This window comes from Hordeum vulgare, chromosome 7H, assembly GCF_904849725.1.
Source record: "Hordeum vulgare subsp. vulgare chromosome 7H, MorexV3_pseudomolecules_assembly, whole genome shotgun sequence".
Taxonomy (NCBI): Eukaryota; Viridiplantae; Streptophyta; class Magnoliopsida; order Poales; family Poaceae; genus Hordeum; species Hordeum vulgare.
Window position 1 is genome coordinate 525,860,435 of NC_058524.1, and position 25,240 is coordinate 525,885,674.

At 46.1% G+C, this 25,240-nt stretch overlaps 1 protein-coding gene across 1 annotated transcript; it reads left to right on the plus strand.

Annotated features, from left to right (window-relative positions):
- The first annotated feature begins 12,024 nt into the window (after positions 1–12,024).
- On the plus strand, positions 12,025–15,591 carry LOC123407044 (phospholipase D alpha 2-like). The gene is made up of 3 exons (XM_045100080.1): positions 12,025–12,355; positions 12,653–14,570; positions 14,915–15,591. Exons 1-3 carry the CDS (start codon positions 12,248–12,250, stop codon positions 15,349–15,351), a joined length of 2,463 nt encoding a protein of 820 aa, XP_044956015.1. The 5' UTR covers positions 12,025–12,247; the 3' UTR covers positions 15,352–15,591.
- The last annotated feature ends 9,649 nt before the right edge of the window (positions 15,592–25,240 follow it).

The window sequence follows — 25,240 nt, forward strand, 5'->3', positions numbered from 1 at the left end:
CCTTGACCATCTTTGATCAACGAGCTAGTCAACTAGAGGCTTACTAGGAACAGTGTTTTGTCTATGTATCCACACATGTATTTGAGTTTCCAATCAATACAATTATAGTATGGATAATAAACGATTATTATGAAAAATGAAATATAATAATAACTAATTTATTATTGCCTCTATCGCATATTTCCAACAGTCTCACACTTGCACTAGAGTCAATAATCTAGTTCACGTCACTATGTGATTTTAACGAATCAAACACCCATACTGTTTTGGGGTTTGATGACGTCTTGCTTGTGAGAGAGGTTTTAGTCAACGGTTCTGAACCTTTCAGATCCGTATCTGCTTTACAAATATTTATGTCATCGTATAGATGCTGCTACTACGTGTTATTTGGAAATATTCCAAATGACTGCTCTACTATACGAATCCGGTTTACTACTCAGAGTTATTCGGATTAGTGTCAAAGCTTGCATCGATGTAACCCTTTACGACGAACTCTTTAATCACCTTCATAATCGAGAAAAACTCTTTAGTCCAATAGTTTCTAAGGATGACTTTGACCGTTGTTCAGTGATTCAATCGCTCTTTGTACCCCTTGACAGACTCATGGCAAGGCACACATCAGGTGCGGTACACAACTTGGCATACTTTAGAGCCTACGGCTAAAGCATAGGGGACAACCTTCGTCCTTTCTCTTTCTTCTCCCGTGGTCGGGATTTTGAGTCTTACTCAAATCCACACCTTACAACACAACCAAGAACTCCTTCTTTGCTGATCTATTTTGAACTCCTTCAAAAACTTGTCAAGTCATGCATTTCACTGAAAATTTTATTAAGAGTTTTGATCTATCTCTATAGATCTTGACGCTCAATTTTCAAGTAGATCTATCCAGGTTTTCCTTTGATAAACTCCTTTCAAACAACCCTTTATGCTTTACAGAAATTCTACATTACTTCCGATCAACAATATGTCAAGCACATATACTCATCAGAAATTCTATAGTGCTCCCACTCACTTCTTTGGAAATACAAGTTTCTCACAAACCTTGTATAAACCCAAAAGCTTTGATCATCTCATCAAAGCGTTATATTCCAACTCCGAGATGCTTGCACCAGTCCATAGAAGGATCGCTGGAGCTTGCATACTTGTTAGCATCTTTAGGATCGACTAAACCTTCTGGTTGTATCACATACAACCTTTCCTCAAGGAAATTGTCGAGGAAACAATGTTTTGACATCCTATGTGCAATATTTCATAAATAATGCATCAACTGCTAACATAATTCCAATAGACTTTTAGCATCGCTACGAGTGAGGAAGTCTCATCATAGTCAATTCTTTGAACTTGTCAGAAACATCTTTGCGATAAGTCGAGCTTTTCTTAATGGTGACTTTTCACCATTATCGTTTGTCTTCCTTTTAAAGATCCATATATACTTAATAGTCTTACGACCATTAAGTAGTTCTTCCAAAGTCTACACTTTGTTTTATACATGGATCCTCTCTCGGATTCCATGGCCTCCAGCCATTTGTCGGAATCCAGGGCCCACCATCGCTTCTCCATAGCTCGTAGGTTCATTGTTGTTCAATAACATGAACTCCAAGACAGGGTTACCGTACCACTCTGTAGTAGAACGCGACCTTGTCAACCTACGAGGTTTGTAGTAACTTGATCCGAAGCTTAATGATCACCATCATCAGTTTCCAATTCAATTGGTGTAGGCGCCAAAGGAACAACTTATGTGCCCTGCTACACACTAGTTGAAGTGACGGTTCAATAACCTCATCAAGTTCCACCACCCTCCCACTCAATTCTTTCGAGAGAAACCTTTCCTCGATAAAGGACCCGTTTCTAGAAACAAACACTTTGCTTCCGGATCTGAGATAGGAGATGTACCCAACTGTTTTGGATATCCTATGAAGATGCATTTATCCGCTTTGGGTTCGAGCTTATCAGACTGAAATTTTTTCACATAAGCGTCGTAGCCCCAAACTTTCAAGAAACGACAGCTCAGGTTTCTCCAAACCATAGTTCATATTGTGTCATCTCAACGGAAATACGCAGTGCCCTATTTAAAGTGAATCCGGTTGTCTCTAATGCATAACCCATAAACGATAGTGGCAATTCGATAAGAGACATCATAGTATGCACCATATCAAATAGGGCGCGGCTATGACGTTCGGACACACCATCACACTATTGTGTTCTAGGTGGCATGAATTGCGAAACAATTTCCACATTGTATTAACTGTGTACCAAAACTCGCAACTCAGATATTCATCTCTATGATCATATCGTAGACAGTTTATCCTCTTGTCACAATGATCTTCACTCTGAAATAGATTTGAACTTTTCAATATTCCAGACTTGTGATTCATCAAGTAAATACTCCTGTATCTACTCAAATCGACAGTGAAGTAAGAACATAACGATATCCACTCCATGCCTCAACACTCATTGGACAGCACACATCAAAAATGTGTTGCTTCCAACAAGTTACTTTCTTGTTCCATCTGAGTGGAAAACGAGGCCTTCAGTCATCTTGCCCATGTGGTATAATTTGCATGTCTCAAGTGATTCAAAATCAAGTGAGTCCAAACGATCCATCTGCATGGAGTTTCTTCATGCGTTAATACCAATAGGTATGGTTTGCATGTTTCAAACGTTTCAAAAATGAGTGAGTACAAAGATCCATTACTATGGAGCTTCTTCATGCATTTTATTCCGACATGACTCAAGCGACAGTGCGACAAGTAAGTGCTACTATCATTACTACTTTGTATCTTTTGGCATTAATATTATGAACATGTGTATTACTACGATCGAGATTCAATAAACCATTGAAGGTAATTATTCAAGCAAATAGAATAACCATTATTCTCTTTAAATGAATAATCGTATTGCAATAAACACATCCAATCATGTTCATGCTCAACGCAAAACACCAAATAACAATTATTTAGGTTTAACACCAATCCCGATGGTAGAGGGAGCGTGCGATGTTTGATCACATCAACATTAGAATTACTTCCAACACACATCATCACCTCACCCTTGCTAGTATCCTTTTAATCCGTAGCTATAACTTCGAGTTACTAACACTTAGCAACTGAACCGGTATCTAATACCCTGGTGCTACTAAGAATACTAGTAAGGTACACATCAATATCAGGTATATCCAATATACTTCTATCGACTTCGCCAACCTTCTCATCTACCAAGTATCTAGGGTAGCTCCGCCTCAGTGACCGTTCCCCTCATAACAGAAGCACTTAGTCTCGGGTTTGGGTTCAACCTTGGGTTTCTTCATTAGAGCAGCAACTGGTTTGCCGTTTCATGAAGTATCCCTTCTAGCCCTTGCCCTTCTTGAAACTAGTGGTTTTACTAACCATCAACAATTGATGCTCCTACTTGGTTTCTACTTTCGCAGTGTCAAACATTGTGAATCGCTCAATGCTCATCATATCTATCCTTGATATGTTATAGTTCATCACGAAGCTCTAGCAGCTTGGTGGCAGTGACTTTGAAGAACCATCACTATCTCATCTTGGAAGATTAACTCCCATTTGATTCAAGCGACTGTTGCACTCAGATAATCTGAGCACATGCTCAATGATTGAGCTTTTCTCCTTTACTTTGTAGACAAAGAATCTTGTCAGAGGTCTCATACCTCTCAACAAGGGCACGAGCATGAAATCCCAATTTCATCTCTAGAATATCTCATATGTTTCGTGATGTTCAAAAACGTCTTCGATGCCTTACTTCTAAGCCGTTAAGTATTACGCACTGAACTATCACGTAGTCATCAAAAACGTGTATGTCAGATGTTCGCAACATCCACAGACGACGCTTGAGGTGCAGCACACCGAGCGGTGCATTAAGGACATAAGCCTTCTGCGCAGCAATGAGGACAATCCTCAGTTCATGGACTCAGTCCGCAAAATTGCTACTATGATCTTTCAACTAAATTTTCTCTAGGAACATTTAAACATAGTAGAGCTACAGCGCAAGCTACAACGTAATTTTCAAAGACCTTTTGACTATGTTCATGATAATTAGTTCAATTAATCATATTACTTAAGAACTCCCACTCAAATAGACACCCCTCTAGTCATTCGAGTGGCGCATGATCCAAATCCACTAACTCAAATCTGATCATCACGTGAGTTGAGTATAGTTTCAGTGGTGAACATCTCCATGTTGATCATATCCAACTATATGATTCATGCTCGACCTTTCGGTCTCTTGTGTTCCGTGGCCATGTCTGTACATGCTAGGCTCGTCAAGTTTAACCCGAGTGTTCCGCGTGTGCAACTATTTTGCACCCTTTGCATGTGAACATTGAGTCTATCACACCCGATCATCACATGGTGTCTCGAAACGACGAACTGTCGCAATGATGCATGGTCGGGGAGAGCACAATTTTATCTTGAAATTTTAGTGAGGGATCACCTTATAATGCTACCGTCGTTCTAAGCAAGATAAGATGCATAAAAGGATTAACATCACATGCAATTCATAAGTGACATGATATGGCCATGATCTTGTGCTTCTTGATCTCCGTCACCAAAGCACCGACATGATCTTCATCATCACCGGCACCACACCATGATCTCCATCATCATGCCGCCATCGAGGTTGTCGTGCTATCTATGCTATTACTACTAAAGCTACAACCTAGCAATATAGTAAACGCATCTGCAAACACAAACGTTAGTTTAAAGACAACCCTATGGCTCCTGCCGGTTGCCGTAGCATCGACGTGCAAGTCGATATTCAACTATTACAACATGATCATCTCATACATCCAATATATTACATCATGTCTTTGGCCATATCACATCACATGCATACCCTGCAAAAACAAGTTAGACGTCCTCTAATTTGTTGTTGCATGTTTTACGTGGTTGCTATGGATATCTAGTATGATCGCATCTTACTTACGCAAAACCACAACGGTGATGTGCAAATTGCTATTTAACCTCTCTCCAAGGACCGCCTCGATCAAATCCAATTCAACTAAAGTTGAAGAAACAGACACCCGCCAGTCATCTTTATGCAACAAGTTGCATGTTAGTCGATGAAACCGGTCTCTCGTAAACGTACGAGTAAGGTTGGTATGGGCCGCTTCAATCCAACAATACCGCCGAATAGAGAAAAGACTAAGGAGGGCAGCAAATCGAACATCAACGCCCACAAAAACTTTTGTGTTCTACTCGAGATTACATCTACGCATGAACATAGCTCATGATGCCACTGTTGGGGAACGTTGCATGGGAAACAAAAAATTCCTACGCACACGAAGACCTATCATGGTGATGTTCATATACAAGAGGGAGATCGGATCCACATACCCTTGTAGATCGCTAAGCGGAAGCGTTATTAAACACGGTTGATGTAGTGGTACGTCTTCACGATCCATCTCACGAACCGTCCCACGATCCGTCTCGATCAAGTGCCGAACGGACGACACCTCAGCGTCCTGCACACGTACAACTCGATGACGATCTGCGCCTTCTTGATCCAGCAAGAGGGGCGGGGAAGTAGATGAGTTCTCCGGCAGCGTGACGTCGCGCCGGTGATGGTGATGATCTATTCTTGCAGGGCTTCGCCCGAGCTCCGTAGAAAACCGATCTAGAGGAAGAACTACGATCTAGAGGAGAGGGCAGCACGTGGCAAAGTTGTTTCTTAAAAGCCTAAACCTCTAGTATATATAGGAGGAGGTGAGGGGCGGCCTTGGCGTGCCAAGGAAGGCCTCCTTGGGTCGGACGAAGTGGGGAAGGGAGGAGTCGTCCTCCAATCCCACTTGGATTAGGACTCCTTCCTTATTTTCCCTCCTCTTTTGGATTTTCCACTTCTTCCTCATGGGCTTTCCTTGGATGACTTTGTTAGCCCATTATACCGTATTGCGCATCCAATAAACCCACGTGGACCCCTTGGGGCGTGGTGGGCCCACCCAGTGGCCCCCCGGAACCCATTCGTCACTCCCGGTGAAAGGACGTGGATGTCGCCTAGAGGGGGAGTGAATAGGCGCTTTAAAATAATTAAGGTTTAGGCTTGAACAAATGCGGAATAAAACTAACGTTTAATATGTCAAGCACAAAACCTACAAACAACCAGGCTCACCTATGTGCACCAACAACTTATGCTAAGCAAGATAAACAACTAAGTGATAGCAAGATATATTACAATAAACAATATGTCTATCACAAAGTAAAGTGCATAAGTAAAGGGTTCGGGTAAGAGATAACCGAGGCACGGGGAGACGATGATGTATCCCGAAGTTCACACCCTTGCGGATGCTAATCTCCGTTAGAGCGGTGTGGAGGCACAATGCTCCCCAAGATTCCACTAAGGCCACCGTAATCTCCTCATGCCCTCGCACAATGCAAGATGCCGTGATTCCACTAAGGGACCCTTGAGGGCGGTCACCGAACCCGTACAAATGGCAAACCTTGAGGGCGGTCACCGAACCCGTACACGTGGCAACCCTTGGGGGCGGTTACCGGTACCCGTACAAATTGCTCGGGGCTATCTCCACAACCTAATTGGAGGCCCCGACGCTTGCCCGGAGCTTCACACCACAATGATTGAGCTCCGAGACACCACCAAGCTTCTAGGATGCCAAAGCATCCACGAAGAACAATATCTAGGGTACTAAGCACCAAAGGTAGTAAGCTTCTCAACTTATCACTTCCACGTATCACCGTGGAGAACTCAAACCGATGCAACTAATGCAATGGCAAGAACACACGAAGTGGTCAAGTCCCTCACACTCAAATCCCTCCACAACAACAAAAGCTATGGAGAAATATGAGAGGAAGAACAAGGAGCTCACAAAGAACTCCAAGATCTAGATCCAAGGGGTTCCCCTCACATAGAGGAGAAAGTGATTGGTGGAGATGTGGATCTAGATCTCCTCTCTCTTTTCCCTCAAGAACAAGCAAGAATCATTGGAGGGATTGAGAGTTAGCAAGCTCTAAGAATGTCAACAATGGAGGTAGAACAAGAGCTCAACGGATGGATAAGGCCAAGGGGGAAGAAGACCCCCTTATATAGTGGGGGAAGGAATGAGACCGTTACCCCCACTCTCTGCCCGAGCTCCATCGGTACTACCGCTGGCTGCAGCGGTACTACCGCTGGCACTCCAGCGGTACTACCGCTGACTGCAGCGGTACTACCGCTGGGCCCCTGGTAGTGCAAAGGCACTACCACCGCCAAGAAAAGTCTTCGCAAAAAGGTCCGTCCACGAACAACCGCTAGGCAGGCGGTACTAAGCTCCTGGAGCGGTACTACCGCTGACCAGGGGTGGTACTACCGCCAGCCAGCGGTACTACCGTTAGGGCCAGCGGTACTACTGCCAACTCTAGCGGTACTACCGCTAGGTCCAGCGGTACTACCGCTCGCCACTAAAACAGCCATAACTTTCGCATACGAGCTCCGAATCGAGCAAACCCAAGCTTGTTGGATTCAGGACGACAAGAACTATCCAAACAACGACCATGCAGATATAAAAGTGCCAATGATATAGAGATGTGAGTCCTCTATGAATGAAGAACCGGCAAAAACTCCAACATCGAAAACATCATAGTAGATGCATATGGACTCCGTTTTCGATGAACTCGAGCTTGTCACGAAGATGACCATAAGCTCTAAAACTCACAAAGAGAAACACCAAACAAGAACCAAGAAGTATGATGCAAGGATGCAAATGGTTTGAGCTCTCAACGAACGATACGATCAAGCTACTCACTTGAGAGCCCCCCTTGATAGTACAGCAATCTATCCTAACCAGAAAACCCATCAAGGGCAAACCTATACCTTGCACCTCGTCCTCTTGAGCTAGATGATGATGATCTTGGCTTCCTCAAGATGGATCACCTTTCTTGATTGCGTTGGCTTGATGAAGACTAGTTGATTGCTCCCCCATACTCACTATGGGTGAGCCACTCTTCAGCATATCTTCACAAGTCCATTGCCACCACAACGGACAGCAAGCTTCAAGTATGATATCTTCGTGCTGATCCACTTGAACTTGCACATCGCAATCTTGATGACGATCACAACTTGACGTCATACTTCATGGGTTGTATGAGATCTTCTCTTTGACGCAAGCCCATGGAAACACACCTAACCCCCACATAGAACTCTCACGAAGACCATGGGTTAGTACACAAACACGTAATGGACAATGATTACCATACCATGGGATCACTTGATCCCTCTCGGTACATCTTGTACGCTTTGTGTGTCGATCATCTTGATTTACTCTTTGTCAATGGACAGCAAGCTTCAAGCATGATATCTTCGTGCTGATCCACTTGAACTTGCACATCGCAATCTTGATGACGATCACAACTTGACGTCATACTTCATGGGTTGTATGAGATCTTCTCTTTGACGCAAGCCCATGGAAACACACCTAACCCCCACATAGAACTCTCACGAAGACCATGGGTTAGTACACAAACACGTAATGGACAATGCTTACCATACCATGGGATCACTTGATCCCTCCCGGTACATCTTGTACGCTTTGTGTGTCGATCATCTTGATTTACTCTTTGTATGAGATCTTGATCAACCTTGTGTCGCTATGACCATTCTTTTGATAATACCTTGAATACCACCTTGGTCATCATATAAACTCCTTGAACCCAACAGATGGACTTCAAGAAGTGCCTATGGACAAATCCTATAAATATAACTTAAGACAACCATTAGTCCATAGGAATTGTCATCAATTACCAAAACCACATATGGAGATATATGCTCTAACACCCGGTACACTGCCGGCAATGCCCAAAAACCTTCCGGAATCCAAATACCAACTTCCTATATATCAATCTTCATTTCCGGACCATTCCGGAACTTCTTTTGACGTCCAGGATCTCATCCGGGACTCCGAACAAAACTTCGATCATGAACACATATAACTCAACTATACCGAAACGTCACCAAACCTTAAGTGTGCAAACCCTGCGGGTTCGAGAACTATGCAGACATGACCTGAGACACTCTATGGTTAATAACCAACAGCGGGACCTGGATGTCCATATTGGTTCCTACATATTCTACGAAGATCTCTATTGGTTGAACCTCTATGTCAAGGATTCATATAATCCCGTATGCTATTCCCTTTGTCCTTCAGTATGTTACTTGCCCGAGATTCGATCGTCGGTATCTATATACCTAGTTCAATCTTGTTGCCGGCAAGTCTCTTTACTCGTTCCGTAATACAAGATCTCGTGACTAACTTGTTAGTCACATTGCTTGCAAGGCTTATTGTGATGTTGTATTACCGAGTGGGCCCGGAGATACCTCTCCGTCACACGGAGTGACAAATCCGAGTCTTGATCCATGCCAACCCAACAGACACCTTTGGAGATACCTGTAGAGCATCTTTATAGTCACCCAGTTACGTTGCGACGTTTGATAACCCACAAGGTATTCCTCTGATGTCCGGTAGTTGCATGATCTCATGGTCATAGGAACAGATACATTGACATGGAGAAAACAGTAACAATAAACTGACACGATCATATGCTACGTTTATAGTTTGGGTCTTGTCCATCACATCATTCTCCCAATGATGTGATCCCGTTATCAAGTGACAACACTTGTCTATGGTCAGGAAACCTTGACCATCTTTGATCAACGAGTTAGTCAACTAGAGGCTTACTAGGGACAATGTTTTGTCTATGTATCAACACATGTATTTGAGTTTCCAATCAATACAATTATAGCATGGATAATAAACGATTATCATGAACTAAGAAATATAATAATAACTAATTTATTATTGCCTCTAGGACATATTTCCAACACTCTGCTTTAAGTATAGTCGTTAACTCTTAATCAATATTTTCTAAAAAAATCTTAATCAATATGCGAGGTAGGTAACCAAACACCGGATGAAAATTGCTTCACGATGACAAAACACTATATGCACACAACCAATCAAGTTACAATAATTGTATTTTGACTTGTATCTTCTTAACGAGGTTCTACTTAACATGGCTCATTTTCGAGTATATAGCAAAAAAAACTATCACATTACACGCGTTGACCAGCGGAAACTACCATTTTTTAATCTTTCAAAAAACTATCACAAAATTGATTCGTTGTTCCAAAAAAATCCAAATGATCATGTGATTACAAATTAATCCAATTTATGATAGGTCAAGCCCATCCCTAAACAAACCATCTGTTAAATGTTTGTTTGAGTGCTAACTTACATGTATGACCCATATGTAAGTCCTCTCTTCTTCTTCTTCGCTTTCTTCTGTCTTTACTTTATCTATCTCCCTAGTCCCAAGCGAGAGTCGGCGCAACCACAGCCGACGCCGCCATGGATGGCCAGCACCAAGGTCGGCACACCTTGCAGCTCGCCCATGGCCGCTGCCTCCCAACCCCACGCCCTGCAAAGCCAAGGCCACGGTCGGTCGCCGCATGCACCGGCAACGCAACAGCCCTCGGAGCTCCACCGCATCACAATCGCTGCCGTCGCACACTCCATTGGCAACAGTCGCTGTCGTGCCCCATAGTCAATCGTCGCGCGCACCATGGCCATGGTGATCCCCCACCACGGGCACCACTAACATGCACTATGGGCATCCATCGCCGCGCACCATGGCCATGGTGATCCCCCACCACGGGCACCACTAACATGCACTATGGGCATCCATCGCCGCGCACCATGGGTAGCACCCGCCGCCGCACTCCATGGGCACCCGCCCACGCGCCATGGTTAGTCCCCTCCTATTGTCGTAGGACGCGTGCAGGAGCTGCCCTCCTTCTCGTTGGTGCTCCTAGGCGGCGAGCTGGTGCTCCGACACGACGACGTGGACGAGCGCCTGACGAGCTCACGGTCACGGCAGCGGGCAAAGCAGGACCGGACTGCTTTTGATAATGTGGAAACAAATACGGGACCTGGTTACTTTTTGAGCTTCGCTACAAGTACGGACGTTTTACAGGATTTTTACAGACAAAGTTAAAGTGCCTTATTTTAATTGGTACTTAGATAAGGCTGGCCTCACCCTAAAAATCAAGGGGAGATTAGTAAGAAGAAAAACCCATCAGCTCGTAACCTTCTGTAAAAAAAGGTCTGTAGGTCTGGCATTTTCCTTACTTTTTTAAAGAAAAAAAATTACATGGACATGATTGCTTTTTTAGAAAAAAAATACAGGTACCGACATGTGGGCTCCAGTCACTAGGGTTAAAAATGTTACCATATCATACCTGATGAGTGGCCCAGCTTTGTCATCATCGCCGTTAAAAATTAACGCTTCAGTCACTAGGGTTTCTTGAAACAGCAAAGCAATTTTGTGATAGTTTTTTAAAAGATTAAAAAATAGTTTTTTTATATACATAACCTGTAATGTGATAGTTTTTTCGCTATATATATACTCTCGTCTCTAGTAATATACAACCTCGCACTATTCAGTCGGGGCAACCAAACGCATCCAAAATGGCCGCATCTCATTTAGACCAAGAAATGAAACGAGCTTGACGAGAGCGATGGTGCGCGCATGATAGTAGTACTTGAGTGCCGCGCTCGTGCTCCGTGTGGACGGCAGTGGCATCTTCTCCCTCTATTTCTCATTGTACGCGCACGTTGGAGCTCTGCGATCTGCAACGTTGAAGCCATGTGACCGCTGCTCCAAAAGGTTGCGGGCAGCCGCGACTGCTTTGGCCCCGATCTGCCAAATGCCCAATAAACGACGGGACACGGATAGATAGTGCGCGCGCGCCCCCCTCTCGCTTTTGCTCCCGCTTCGTCTTTCTGGTTCGGAAAGATAGTTGTACTAGTACTAGTATTACGAGAATACAAAGCATTAATCACAGAACCAAAATGGCTACGATGTATTTTCGGCAGATATTAGTTCCGTGCATTACTAGTTTCCTCCCGCCATTAATTTCCTCCAGCAATCTTCTGCTGCTTCGTCCCATTTAACTTCAGGAAAGGTCACCACTTTGCTCCATCTCTCCGACTCTCGCTCTCTATCTCTCCTACCGGACGGACCGTCCCTCATGATTTTCAGGGATGGGCCCACTTTACCAACTGAAATCCAACCACAGTCCACACTCCACAGACCCCTTTGCCTTAGCCCGTAAGATTACGTGGAAATCGTGCTTTGCCTTGGCCTGCCCTTCTTGGCGCATTGTTTCGTCCGTCTCGAGTCTCGACTGTGACCCTCGACGCCTGGAGCTCTGACTTGGGAGGTGGAGGTGAGACGGCGCGGCAGCAATGGCTCACCGGCTGCTGCACGGCACCCTCCACGCCACCATCTTGGAGGCCGACAACCTCACCAACCCCGACCGCGCCACCGGCGGCGCCCCCCAGATCTTCCGCAGGGTCAGTCACTCCACTCCCCTTCCCTTCCTACTTCCTGCTGAGTGTAAGCAGAGTAGATTGCGTCCGTAGAGTAGAGATGAAGTAAGCATCCCGCTCCCTCCGAGCCCGGAGATCCGAACTCTTGTCCGGCAGTAGAGGGATTCCTGGTTTTTGTACGCGGAAGGGAAAATTCTTGGTTCCAAAAAGGAGATTCGAATTTTCACGGTCTGCTGCGTGTGTGGTGTGCGCTAGATTTGTTCGTTGGAATGCGTAGGAAGCTTGTACGAGTGGGGTATAAGGAATCTTGTGTGGTTGCAGTTCGTGGAGGGGTTCGAGGAGACGATCGGGCGCGGCAAGGGGTCGACTCAGCTGTACGCCACCGTCGACCTCGGCAAGGCGCGCGTCGGCCGGACGCGGGTCATCGCCGGCGACCCGGTGAACCCGCGCTGGTACGAGGAGTTCCACATCTACTGCGCCCACTTCGCCGCCGACGTCGTCTTCACCGTCAAGGCCGCGCAGCCCATCGGGGCCACGCTCATCGGCCGCGCCTACCTCCCCGTCCGGGACCTGCTCGACGCCGGCGGCCAGGAGATCGAGCGCCGGCTCGACGTACTCGACCCCAGTAAGAAGAAGATCCACCACGGGCCCACGATCCATGTGCGGCTCAGGTTCTGCGACGTCGCTGCCAACCGCCGCGAGTGGGGCGCGGGCCTCGGCGGCGCGCGGCACCCCGGCGTGCCCTACACCTTCTTCTCCCAGCGGCCCGGCTGCAGGGTCACCCTGTACCAGGACGCGCACACCCCGGACGCGTTCGCGCCCAGGATCCCGCTCTCCGGCGGCCGGACCTACCAGCAGGGGCGGTGCTGGGAGGACGTGTTCGACGCCATCAGCGACGCGCGCCACCTGATATACGTCACCGGCTGGTCGGTGTACACCGAGATCACGCTGATACGGGACGGCTCCCGGCCGCGCCCCGGCGGCGATGCCACCCTCGGCGAGCTCCTCAAGCGCAAGGCCAGCGAGGGCGTGCGCGTGCTCATGCTGGTCTGGGACGACCGCACCTCCGTTGAGTCCCTCGGCATGACGTGGGGGTACATGGGGACGCACGACGCCGAGACGGCGGAGTACTTCCGCGGCACCGACGTGCAGTGCGTCCTCTGCCCGCGGAACCCCGACATCGGCAGGAGCGCCGTCATGGGCTTGCAGACTGCCTACATGATCAGCCACCACCAGAAGATTATCGCGGTCGACCACGACATGCCGGTGAGGGGAAGCTCGAGCCGCCGCCGCATCGTCAGCTTCGTCGGCGGCCTCGACCTCTGCGACGGGCGCTACGACACGCAGTTCCACTCCCTGTTCAGGACGCTGGACACGGCGCACCACAACGACTTCCATCAAACCAATTTCGTCGACACGTCCATCAGCAAGGGTGGGCCGAGGGAGCCATGGCACGACATCCATGCCAAGATCGAAGGTCCGGCCGCGTGGGACATCCTCTACAACTTCGAGCAGAGGTGGAGGAAGCAAGGCGGTGACAATGACCTCCTCGTCGATCTGAAAGCCTTGGCGAACCTGATCATACCGCCATCAACCGTTACGTTCCCCGATGACCAGGAGGCGTGGAATGTGCAGGTCTTCCGGTCCATCGACGGCGGCGCAAGCTTCGGCTTTCCTAACACCCCTGAGCAAGCTGCTCGATCAGGCCTTGTCAGTGGCAAGAACAACACCCTTGACAGGAGCATACAGGATGCCTACATCCATGCGATACGCCGTGCACAGCACTTCATCTACATTGAGAATCAGTATTTCCTTGGCAGCTCATTCGCGTGGAAGGCCGACGACATAAGGCCAGAGGAAATCGAGGCGTTGCATCTGATTCCCAGAGAGCTCTCGCTGAAGATTGTGAGCAAGATTGAGGCTGGTGAGCATTTTGTGGTCTATGTGGTGGTGCCAATGTGGCCGGAAGGTGCTCCTGAAGGTGGATCTGTGCAGGCAATACTGGATTGGCAGAGAAGGACGATGGACATGATGTACCATGACATTGCCATCGCACTTGAGGCGAAGGGGATCGACGCGAGCCCCAAGGATTACCTCACCTTCTTCTGCTTAGGGAACAGGGAGGTGAAGAGGAGTGGGGAGTATGAACCCGCTGATCGTCCATTGCCTGGGTCAGCCTATGAAAGGGCACAAAACGCTCGGCGGTTCATGATCTATGTTCACTCCAAGATGATGATAGGTATGCCCACTCCACACGTCGCATGAAAGTTCTTGCGGTCATTAACATCTTATGTGCACTTACATTTATTTATTTGTAGAAAAGGATGATTATATGCACTTCCATGACATTTCAGTCTGCCAACATTTCTATCTTCGAAGCATACTTAGAATTAGTTGTCCTTATCATTTCTTACTTGATTCATTTTACAACAGAACATGTTTTCCAGACTCCAGTTCTCTGCTTTTGTTGTCACAAATATATGTACCTGATATTGTAACGTCCATCCTACTATAAACTGTCAGGACATGTCTCATGTGATCGAAGTCAAATTTGCCTTAACATTTAGTCTGCTTGATTTCCAGTTGATGACGAGTACATCATCGTCGGATCTGCCAACATCAACCAGCGGTCAATGGACGGGGGGAGGGACTCCGAGATTGCCATGGGCGCATTCCAGCCACACCACCTGAACGCCAAAGGCCAGGTTGCCAGAGGGCAGGTCCATGGCTTCCGGATGTCGCTGTGGTATGAGCACCTTGGAATGCTGCACAACGATTTCGTCAGCCCGGGAAGCCTGGAGTGTGTCCAGAGGGTGAACAAGATGGCTGACAAGTACTGGGACCTCTATGCTAGTGATGAACTGAACGACGACCTCCCTGGGCACCTTCTCACCTACCCGGTTGCCGTGACAAAGGACGGCACGGTGACGGAGCTGCCCGGTGCGAGGTGCTTCCCCGACACGCAGGCTCCGGTGCTTGGAATCAAATCCAAACACCTGCCCCCTATTCTCACCACATAGGATGCATTTGCATAGTTGCAACCTCGGCAATGCTAGATGATGCTTCTAGCTAGATATGATGCGCTTCCCGCACTGTAAGCTTATTCTATTGTTGCTACCTCTATATGATGGTTCTAGTCAGAGTCTATAGCTGATCGTCTTACCTAAAGCCTGAACATTCTGCTGGCTAGCCTTGGTCTGTCTTGCAAGATGCATACTTGAGAGTACTGAAGCTTGAAGATTTGGCAATGCTTCATCTCAGATTTGACTGAGTGCTACCTATAGTTGCTAGTGTTGCGTGTCGTCTCAACAATTGTTAGGGTTTGTCTCTTGGATTCCCAGACAGCTTTTGGAAGCTGAACACATGGCCTATGTTTTCGACATTCTGAACCCTACTGCTTAGTCATACTGACTGAGAACCGCTAACGGTTCAATAAGCAGACCATCTTATACGAAATGATGTTGATGGTGGTAACTCTCAGCAGAATTGCAATGTCCTGGCGCATAGCTGATTTTTATTTTGGAGGGCATGTAGCTGAAACTTTCATATAGTAACCACACTATGTAATCTTCTACAGTTTGCATGGGGCATATCACCAAGGAACACCAAATGTTCAGCTGCGGCTATTTTTTTAAATTGTGTGCTCTTCTGCTCTTTCCAGGAAGCTCTGGGGTAAATACGCTTGTACACTACCACCTCTATTTCTAAATGTAAGACGTTTTAGCAGTTTAAATTTAGAAACAGAGGGTGTACATCAGCACGAAAACCCTACCCGCCCTCTGCATAACCTGCACTGTTAGACGGCCTATCAAGTGCTGAATTGCTGACATGGGGAATCCAGGCACCTCATAAAAATGTACTTCCTCCATTTCAATTAATATAAAGTTGAGTCATTTTTGATTCACTTATTTTGAGACGGAGGAAATACTTTTTTGTTACCATATATATTTTGTACATTAGTGTAGCTATGTAGCTACCCAGAGCCTAAAATACTCTTGCGCCCTGTTTGGATGTAGGAAAAACCGTTTGGAATTGGCAATCTGGAATTGCAAGGCCAAATTCTGTTGTTTGGAGTGGTATATAATTTGGACTATGAAAAACTGGCCCAATTCCGAGCGAGCCAGCCGCGCACTACCCCGCTCGTGAAATCTTTCCGAGCGCTCGAGCGTGGAAAGACTCGGAAACCTGTTCGCTCCCCCGCCCCCCTCCCACGACTGGATCGAGATCCCTCCCCCCCCCCCCCCCCCCCCCCACCCCGAGCGCTCGAGCAGGGGATCGAGATCCCTCTCCCTCGCGAGCTCGCAACCGTCGGCGGCGACGCTGGTGGTTCTCCGGCCGTCCTCTCCCTCTCCCCACCCGTCCCCTCCCTCCCACCCGTCCCCACCCCGTCCCCTCCCTCCCACCCGTCCCCACCCCGTCCCCTCCCTCTCCCTCGCGAGCTCGCAACCGGCGGCGGCGGCGCTGGTAAGTTGTCCGGCCGTCTCCTCCCTCTCCTTCGCGAGCTCGCAACCGACGGCGGTGGCACTGGTAAGTTCTCTGGTCGTCCTCTCCGTCGCCCCACCCGTCCCCTCCCTTTGCCTCGCGAGCTCGCAACCGACGGCGACGACGCTGGTAAGATCTCGGTCTAGCAAAAGAAATCCAATTCCATGGTTTGTACATCGAAACAACAATTGGAATTGGGTTCTACCCTGTGATTCCAATAGTAAATTCCATGCACAACCAAACAATAGAATCCGAATTGGAGTCCATTTCCTTTTCATCTTGGATTTGGAATTATCAATCCAATTCAGTTCCAAGCAGTTTTTCCTACATCCAAACAGGGGGTTGGGTTTTATGGCTTTGAAAATATGTAAAGTAGTGTAGGGTTCAAGTTCTATAGACGATCTAAACTAATTTTGGGGTGTTTCATTCATGTGAGGTTTTAATTGAACTTTTCCTAATTTATCTTTGTCAAATTTTGAGTTCACTAGTTGGCTAGTTGGGGCACCATAATTGACGGTTTGTGTTGCAATTTTGATAGTGCATTTTTAACTCGTGTTAAATTCGTTTAATGCTACAAACTGATGCTATGAATCCGCTATGAATTTGTTTAATGCTAGCCGGTGTAAATTTTTCAGCAGTGTAGACTTATTCTTTGTTGCCAAAAAGTCCATAGCTTTGCTAATCAGCTTATCTGAAACTGGAAAATTGTATTGTTCATGGGTTGAAAGCGGGAGTTAAACTCTAGAAGGTTGAATCCCTCCTTGTTCCTCACTACCTCATGATGCATACTTATGAGTTAGGAGCACTGAAGTTTGAAGATTTGGGAATGCTTCATTTGAGGTTCAAATCATTAGTTAGATTTAGAGACTGAAGTTTGAATATTTGGGAATGTTTCATTTGAGGTTCGACCTTTTTTTCTACTTTTAAGGCTAAAACCACCAACCTCTACATCAATATGATGCACACAACCATTTTGTATTAACGTTGATGCAAGGCAACAAGGCCAAAGACATCAACAAACAGAATACAAAACTTTGACAACTATGGCAGCTCCATTACAACATGTGAATATAGCACCTACAATTCTGAAAAGTTGCTTCCATTTAATGGCAAGTATTTTGTACTCCCTCCCTCCTACAATGTAAGACGTTTTTTATGCTATTGTAGTGTCAAGAAAAGTCTTATATTATGAGACGGAGGGGGTACGTATGAAGGCTACAAACCCTGATGGTAAAACTTGGATCCACTGCAATGTTGTTCAATGCTAGCCATTGTTAAGTTTTCAGCAGTGTAGGCTTATTCCTTGTTATTACCTGTATGTAATATTTCTAGTCAGAATTTAGCCTTTGCCAAAGAAAAAAGGCTACAAAAGTCAGAGCTTAGCTAATCAGCTTATCTGAAGACTAGAAATTTTAGCTGGTCGAAGTATTTGCTTGAAGGGTTTTAGAGTATATCAAAAAATCTTGACAGCTATGTGAGTGATTGCATATGGCATTCCATCTAACTATGCCGACAAATATCTTTGAATTGGCAAAGATACTACAATAAAATCAGTGTGTAGGTACACCAAAGTGATCATCCGCGTCTTTGGCCCTCTCTATCTCCGTGCATCAAACTAGGAAGACACAAAAATGTTGATGGCAGCAAATGAAGGCCGGATTAGCCCGGTATGCTAGAAGCGTTGACTGCATGCACTGGACTTGGAAAAACTGCCCGAAGGCATGGCACGGACAGTATTGTGGCAAGTCTCGTGATGCAACAACTGTGCCAGAAGCTGTAACATCAGAGGTTTTATGGATTAGGCATTGTTTTTTGGTATTCTGGTACTCTCAATGATATCAATGTGTTGCAACGGTCTCATTTGTTTGCTAGACTCGCTAATGGTGATGCTCGTACTTGCAACTACTTGGTGAATGGCTATGAGTACACAAAGAGATACTATCATGCAGATGGTATTTATCCTTCTTGGTGTACATTTGTCAAGAACATCAAAAATCCAAAACTAGCAAGCATATGGAATTTGCAAAGGCACAAGAGGCTGCCCCAAAAGAATTGAAAGAGCCTTTGGGATTTTGCAACCATGGTTTGACATTGTTTGTGGTCCTGCTCGTTTTTGAGACAAACGAACCTTGAAGAACATCATGACATGTTGTGTGATTCTTCACAACATGATCATCGAAGATGAGAGGGACATGAACTTGAAGTTCTTCTAAGACAATGTTAGTAGCCATGTGAAGCCAGCTAGAGACCTTAACCGCATACAAGCATTGATTCAGACATACTGGCAGATTGAAGACACAAACACCCACTATCAGCTTCAGGAGGATCTCATTGAGCACCATTGGCAAAGGCATGGGCAGTAATTTCTGGCATTTTCCATTCATTTTATTTAATTCATGTTTGATTTGTATCATTGTTGTATTCAGGACAATTTTTGTATTGAACTATTATTTTAATTTGGTGACTTGAATAATTATTATAATCTCGATGACTGTTATATTATAGTTTGAGTGATTGAAATATTTTTATTTTATCTTATGAGTCAAATTCAGGAAATACCACTTGTTTTACGGGCTGACGCGGGACGCAGGATTGTAAAACTCAGAATATTAGAATATTTTATTTTACAATTTCGTCATGCGGGTCTGTTTTGCCGAGTCCCGCGCCAGCCTGTAAAACGCATTTTACGCGAACAGTAAACATGCGATAAGTGTCAGTGATATAAAGGATCTGCTAGAGTTGCTCTAAGTCACATAAGCTGACAACCGGTACATCTAAATTCGCTGGCTAAAATTGGTTTCTTATAGGATCTGACATGTTAACCAATAATTTATGCATAATATAAACGTTGCAAGGAAAATTGACAAAGTGTCATGTGCTAGATATATATTGGAGTATTATTTGTTAGGAAGATGTTCATGTTATGATCGATATTAACAACATCTGTATTTTCCCACTATCAGCTTCAGGAGGATCTCATTGAGCACCATTGGCAAAGGCATGGGCAGTAATTTCTGGCATTTTCCATTCATTTTATTTAATTCATGTTTGATTTGTATCATTGTTGTATTCAGGACAATTTTTGTATTGAACTATTATTTTAATTTGGTGACTTAAATAATTATTATAATCTCGATGACTGTTATATTATAGTTTGAGTGATTGAAATATTTTTATTTTATCTTATGAGTCAAATTCAGCAAATACCACTTGTTTTACGGGCTGACGCGGGACGCAGGACTGTAAAACTCAGAATATTAGAATATTTTATTTTACAATTTCATCATGCGGGTCTGTTCTGCCGAGTCCCGCGCCAGCCTGTAAAACGCATTTTACGCGAACAGTAAACATGCGATAAGTGTCAGTGATATAAAGGATCTGCTAGAGTTGCTCTAAGTCACATAAGCTGACAACCGGTACATCTAAATTCGCTGGCTAAAATTGGTTTCTTATAGGATCTGACATGTTAACCAATAATTTATGCGTAATATAAACGTTGCAAGGAAAATTGACAAAGTGTCATGTGCTAGATATATATTGGAGTATTATTTGTTAGGAAGATGTTCATGTTATGATCGATATTAACAACATCTGTATTTTCCCCACACTATCCTTGCTCGACACAATTCTTAATAGGTGAGTTCCGCTTGTAAGTGTCGTCGATCCAAGTAAATCATTCTTCTGGTGTCTCTCTGACCCCCCCCCCCCCCCTCCTAAAAAAATCCCCATGACACAACGGTAGGTGCAGAGGTGAAAAAAAGTAAGAGCATCTACCGTGGCATACCTTTAATTCGACACCTCAAACGTCCATGGAAGCACCGAGCCAGTGATCGGGCATATCTTTTTAAATCTTCATTTGTTCGTTCATGCAACCACATTTTTTATTTCCTACATGACGGACTGATCTGGTGCGTCCCCGAGCCCTCATATCCTTTCTACATTTGTCCTCAACATGAGGGTTTACGGACAACCCGGATCTATATGGATGATATGAGGGATCATGTTGAGACAGTTTTTTCTTCTCTCTTGTCCGTTATTGACCGGTCACGTTTGCGGATGTTTAAGAAGGATTTGAAGACTCTGGATATAGACGCTCTAAGACGCACTGTCGGCCAACTTAAGCTACCAATATCCTTCAAACTAGTGGTCCAAAGGAGGCAAAAATAATTTAAATGGGTACTACTGGGTACATTCATGATATTTTTTGGATTTTCATGAAAACCTTAATTTCAAACGATTATTTAGTGAGCCAACTAAATGGTCAATAAATTCAAAATCTGTGATCAAATTAAGTTAATTATCATACCAGTAACGGGTGCATATATGCTTTAGTGGATTGTTTTTTAAACATTGCATTTTGAACCAAAAAGTTGAATGAGCAACTAAAAGTAGCATATTAATGGTTTTAGCGAGTGAGCTGATGTGTTTTGGATGTGTACACTGAGAAGGACCCACTTATGGCAAGTATATTGGTTGAGACGACAACAGTCTGAAATACATACCCACGTTATATATAGTTTGTGTTATAGACAACTTCTACTACTATGAGTTTTTCTAATCATTGTCTGCATAGGATTGTCAGTGCGTGAAACATTAAAAGAACAATTCATGGACTAACAGCCTAACAGTAGCACTAGTACCGATGCCGGGCATACAGCGGGAAAAGTGGCGTCGTTAGTCAGCGATTTTCACGCGATTAGACCGTATGTTGATTTACGGACGACCTCTCCTTTTTCTCTTCATTTTACTGCTCCACCTCACCAAATATCTAGGTAGCACCTTCTATAGACAGCTGAGTTAACCTCATTATACATGCACTTATTAGAAATTATGTCAACGGAAGTTTTTGTTTTTTGGTTGAGAATCATGTCAACGGAATCAGGTGACGTATTAAAGCTGTCTATAAGGATCACACAAATATGTGATGTATATGAGCATCTGGATTGAAATATGTCTCAACAACAACAACAACAACCAAACCTTTTAGTCCCAAACAAATTGTGGTAGGCTAGAGTTGAAACCCATAAGATCTCAAAACCAAGTCATGGCTCTGGAACGTGGATAGCTAACTTCCACGCATCCCTGTTCATGGCTAAGTCTTTATCGATAGTCCAAACCTTTAGGTCTCTTTTAACGGACTTCTTCCATGTCAAGTTTGATCTACCACGATTCCTTTTAATAATTGATGGATTGAAATATGTCTAGATAATTTTTTTTTTTGCAAAATCGTCTTAATAACTGACGGTTGGTGTATGTGAACAATTTCAATTGTATTCTGTAAAAAAACACTAGCGGTTGGTGCAATTTCCTCTCAAACGGGTCCTTCCTCGGACGTGTCGTACCCAGGAGCCAGGACAGCTTGAGATCAATGATCGATACTCTGGACAGCAAAGCCTAGCATGAGTTTGACCTACTACTTCGTGCCCTATATATAGTTTACCAAACACACATATATAGTAGCTGAAAACTTTGACCTGCCTGTGACGTGCGTTCTTCTGGAAAAACACGCGCAGCACTTCCGAAGGCACGGTGGTCAAAACACAGAACGTTCTTGTCACCTCCAGCTGCCGCTTGCCCTACCAACTGAATTCGGTCAGTCCGTCAGCGGAAGCAAAGCTTTGCAGGGAAAATTGTGAAGTCTGCTTTAGACCTTGAGATTGTACAGTCGGTCTAAAATGAACCCTTACCTTCAAATCCTTAAAGTTTGTACCCTGTACTCATGAATCCTGGTCAATCTCAACTTTGAACCTATCTAGACCAATTTGACGTGCTAGGAAATCAAATATCCCGACCGGGATCACACTTTAATTTCACTGACTGGATAAGCAGTAGTTAAATGATCTAGCACCGAACGCTCATATATGTGCTAACCAACTTAATCAATCTTGGCCTAGTGATATGATTGAATCTGCGCACAACGGGGACCAGCGTGTGGCTGCTAAGGATGGATTCAGCATGTATGAGGCGCTCTGCATCTGCATCTGCAACTTCCCGTTCCTTGGTCGTCTCCGGCACCGTGCCGCGAGCTCAGCCGCGTTGGTCAGCGTGGTGGCCACGAACTACGGCCGCTCACACGCAGTGAGCTTGAAGTCGTGAATGGCGAGAACGAAATTGCAGAACCTGATGTGCCAGCAAAGGTGTGACTCCAAGCTCGTCTCCGGCGGGAACTTGCTTGGTGAACACCCGTAATGGCGTCGCCGTCCAGGGCTCTTGACTACACACCATTGTTCGTTAATGACCCTCGAGGCGCGCATTGTTGTTCCCCGCCTTGGTGGCGTCCAGGTAGAGAGAGAAGGATGGATCTGAAATGTGGGGCGAGGATGTAAGTTAGAGGTAGAGTTTAATCCCGGTCGGGATGTTTCTTTTCCCAGGGCGCCAAACACGCCTAGGGTCCAGATTGATCGGGATAAATAAGTACAGGGTATAGATTTCAGGGTTTTAAAAGTGAGGGTTTATTTCTGACGAGCTGTAGAAATTCAAGGTTTAAAATAGACTTCACAAGTTGGTGTCATCTTTTAAATTTTTTGTAAATACGTACCAAGATACATGCCGTATTTTGCAGAACTTGTATTTCTACGTATAGATGCTCTTTCTGACAGATATGGCCCACCGGTCAGTCTCTTACAAGAAAAAACGGCCCGGACCGCTTCGATCCGGGGAAAACCGACTCTTTCCCTCCGTCCAGACCGGACAGGCAAAAGAAAAAAAAGAAAAAAAAAACTTCGTCTCCTCTACCGAGCCCACCATCTCCCCCATCTCCCCTGCTCCTCGCAACGTGTACGCGCAGTTGGCCGGCTTGGGGCTGTCGCCGAAGCCGAGGAGATCCACGACGATCAGCCTGCGGTGGCTCCTACAGGACGAAGCGTAGCCGGTCGCCGTCGACGCCGGAGGTCCGCCACGCGCGACACTTCCCGCATCCGCAGTCGGACCACCTCGGGCTTCGGGCCTTCGCCGGCGACGCGCCCTCCTTCCTCCTCGTGCCCCCGTCGACCGCCGCGACGAGCCGCAGCAGCGCGTCCCGGCACGCGCTCCTCCGGACGTACAATATGTCGGACACGCCGTCGTCCTCCTCCTCCCCCGCTGCTGCCGCCGCCTTGCCCTGGCTCCGGTGACAGAGTAGCCGAGGGGGCTCTCCTTCAGGAAGCCGTCGATGACGCCATACACGAGGCAGAGGAGCACGTCGACGACGTCGAGCGTCGAGGGCCGCGAACACAGCGGTCGCGAGCGTCGCCATCGCCGCCCTCGGCCACTCCGCGGGGCATGACGAGATCTGAGAGCGCGGCCATCGCGAGCCGTGATCGACCGCAGCAGGGGTGATGGTGAGGAGGCGGGGGCGGGGGCGGAGGAGGGAGGGGCGGTGCTGGTGGGGGTGGAGGAGTGGCCGGCGGGGTTTGGCGCTTGTGGCGGTGAGGGGGAGGCGGGGTGGAGGAGCAGGGGGAGATGGTGGGCTCGGTGGAGGAGACGTAGATTTTTTTTTCTTTTTCTTTTGCCTGTCCGGTCTGGCCGAAAAAAAGAGTCGATTTTCCTTGGACAGAAGCGGTCCGGGCCGGTTTTTCTTGTAAGGAGACTGACCGGTGAATCATATCTGTCAAAAAGAACATCTATACGTAGAAATACAGGATCTGCAAAATACGGCCTATATTTTGATACATATTTATAAAAATTTTGAAAGATGACACCAACTTCTATATACGGCCCGAATTGTGGTAGTCTTTTGCAATTACTCGAAAATTGCCGATCACCGACCGAGCTGAGTCCTGAGTGACCGACCTCCAATGGACCAGTGGGATGCCCCTGACCCTTTTCCCGCTGTCCTCTCCGTCCCCGGTCCTTTTCCGCCCTTGCGCATCAAGCCTGTTCCCGTCCGATTTATTCCCCCGCTCCTCTGCGTCCACCCACGATCCATTTTCCTGTGCAGGCCATTTTTGAGCCAAGGGCCGAGATGATCGAGATTCTCCGGATACGCAGTTCACGGGGCAAGGAAAATAGTAGAAAATCGTCCAGGAAAGGAATAGCAGAAGCTTATTCGAGGCGCACGATCGCGTGGCTTTCCGGCCCCAGAATGGATTTCGTGCCACGGTTTTATTTATGCGTCTCCCAGCACATAAAAAAGGGAGTCAAGGTGAATATCAGTTCTGCGTGGACGAACTACAACGAGATAGCGTTTTCTTTATAAATCACAACGAGATAGTATAGTATGACCGGACCCCACTTCAGAAAAAGAAAAATAGTATGATCGGACCCTCAGCGGGTAGTCCAATCCATCACAGCACAGCTCATCTTCGAGGAGGAGTCGAGGCGTCCGTGTCCCGTGTGCGTGTGCTGCAAAATTGGCACGTGGTGGTTGCTCAGGGTGCCCAGCGCTAGTCCTGGAAATTTAACTGAAAACAAATCTCATGCACGGTCCATCCGTCCATGAATATTTTT

Bases quoted from the DNA above. Each gene is read 5' to 3' on its own strand.
- LOC123407044 (XM_045100080.1), top strand. From the start codon at position 12,248: ATGGCTCACCGGCTGCTGCACGGCACCCTCCACGCCACCATCTTGGAG. The intron at 12,356-12,652 runs GTCAGTCACTCC...GTGTGGTTGCAG, and splicing joins CCCCCCAGATCTTCCGCAGG to TTCGTGGAGGGGTTCGAGGA. The intron at 14,571-14,914 runs GTATGCCCACTC...CTTGATTTCCAG, and splicing joins TCACTCCAAGATGATGATAG to TTGATGACGAGTACATCATC.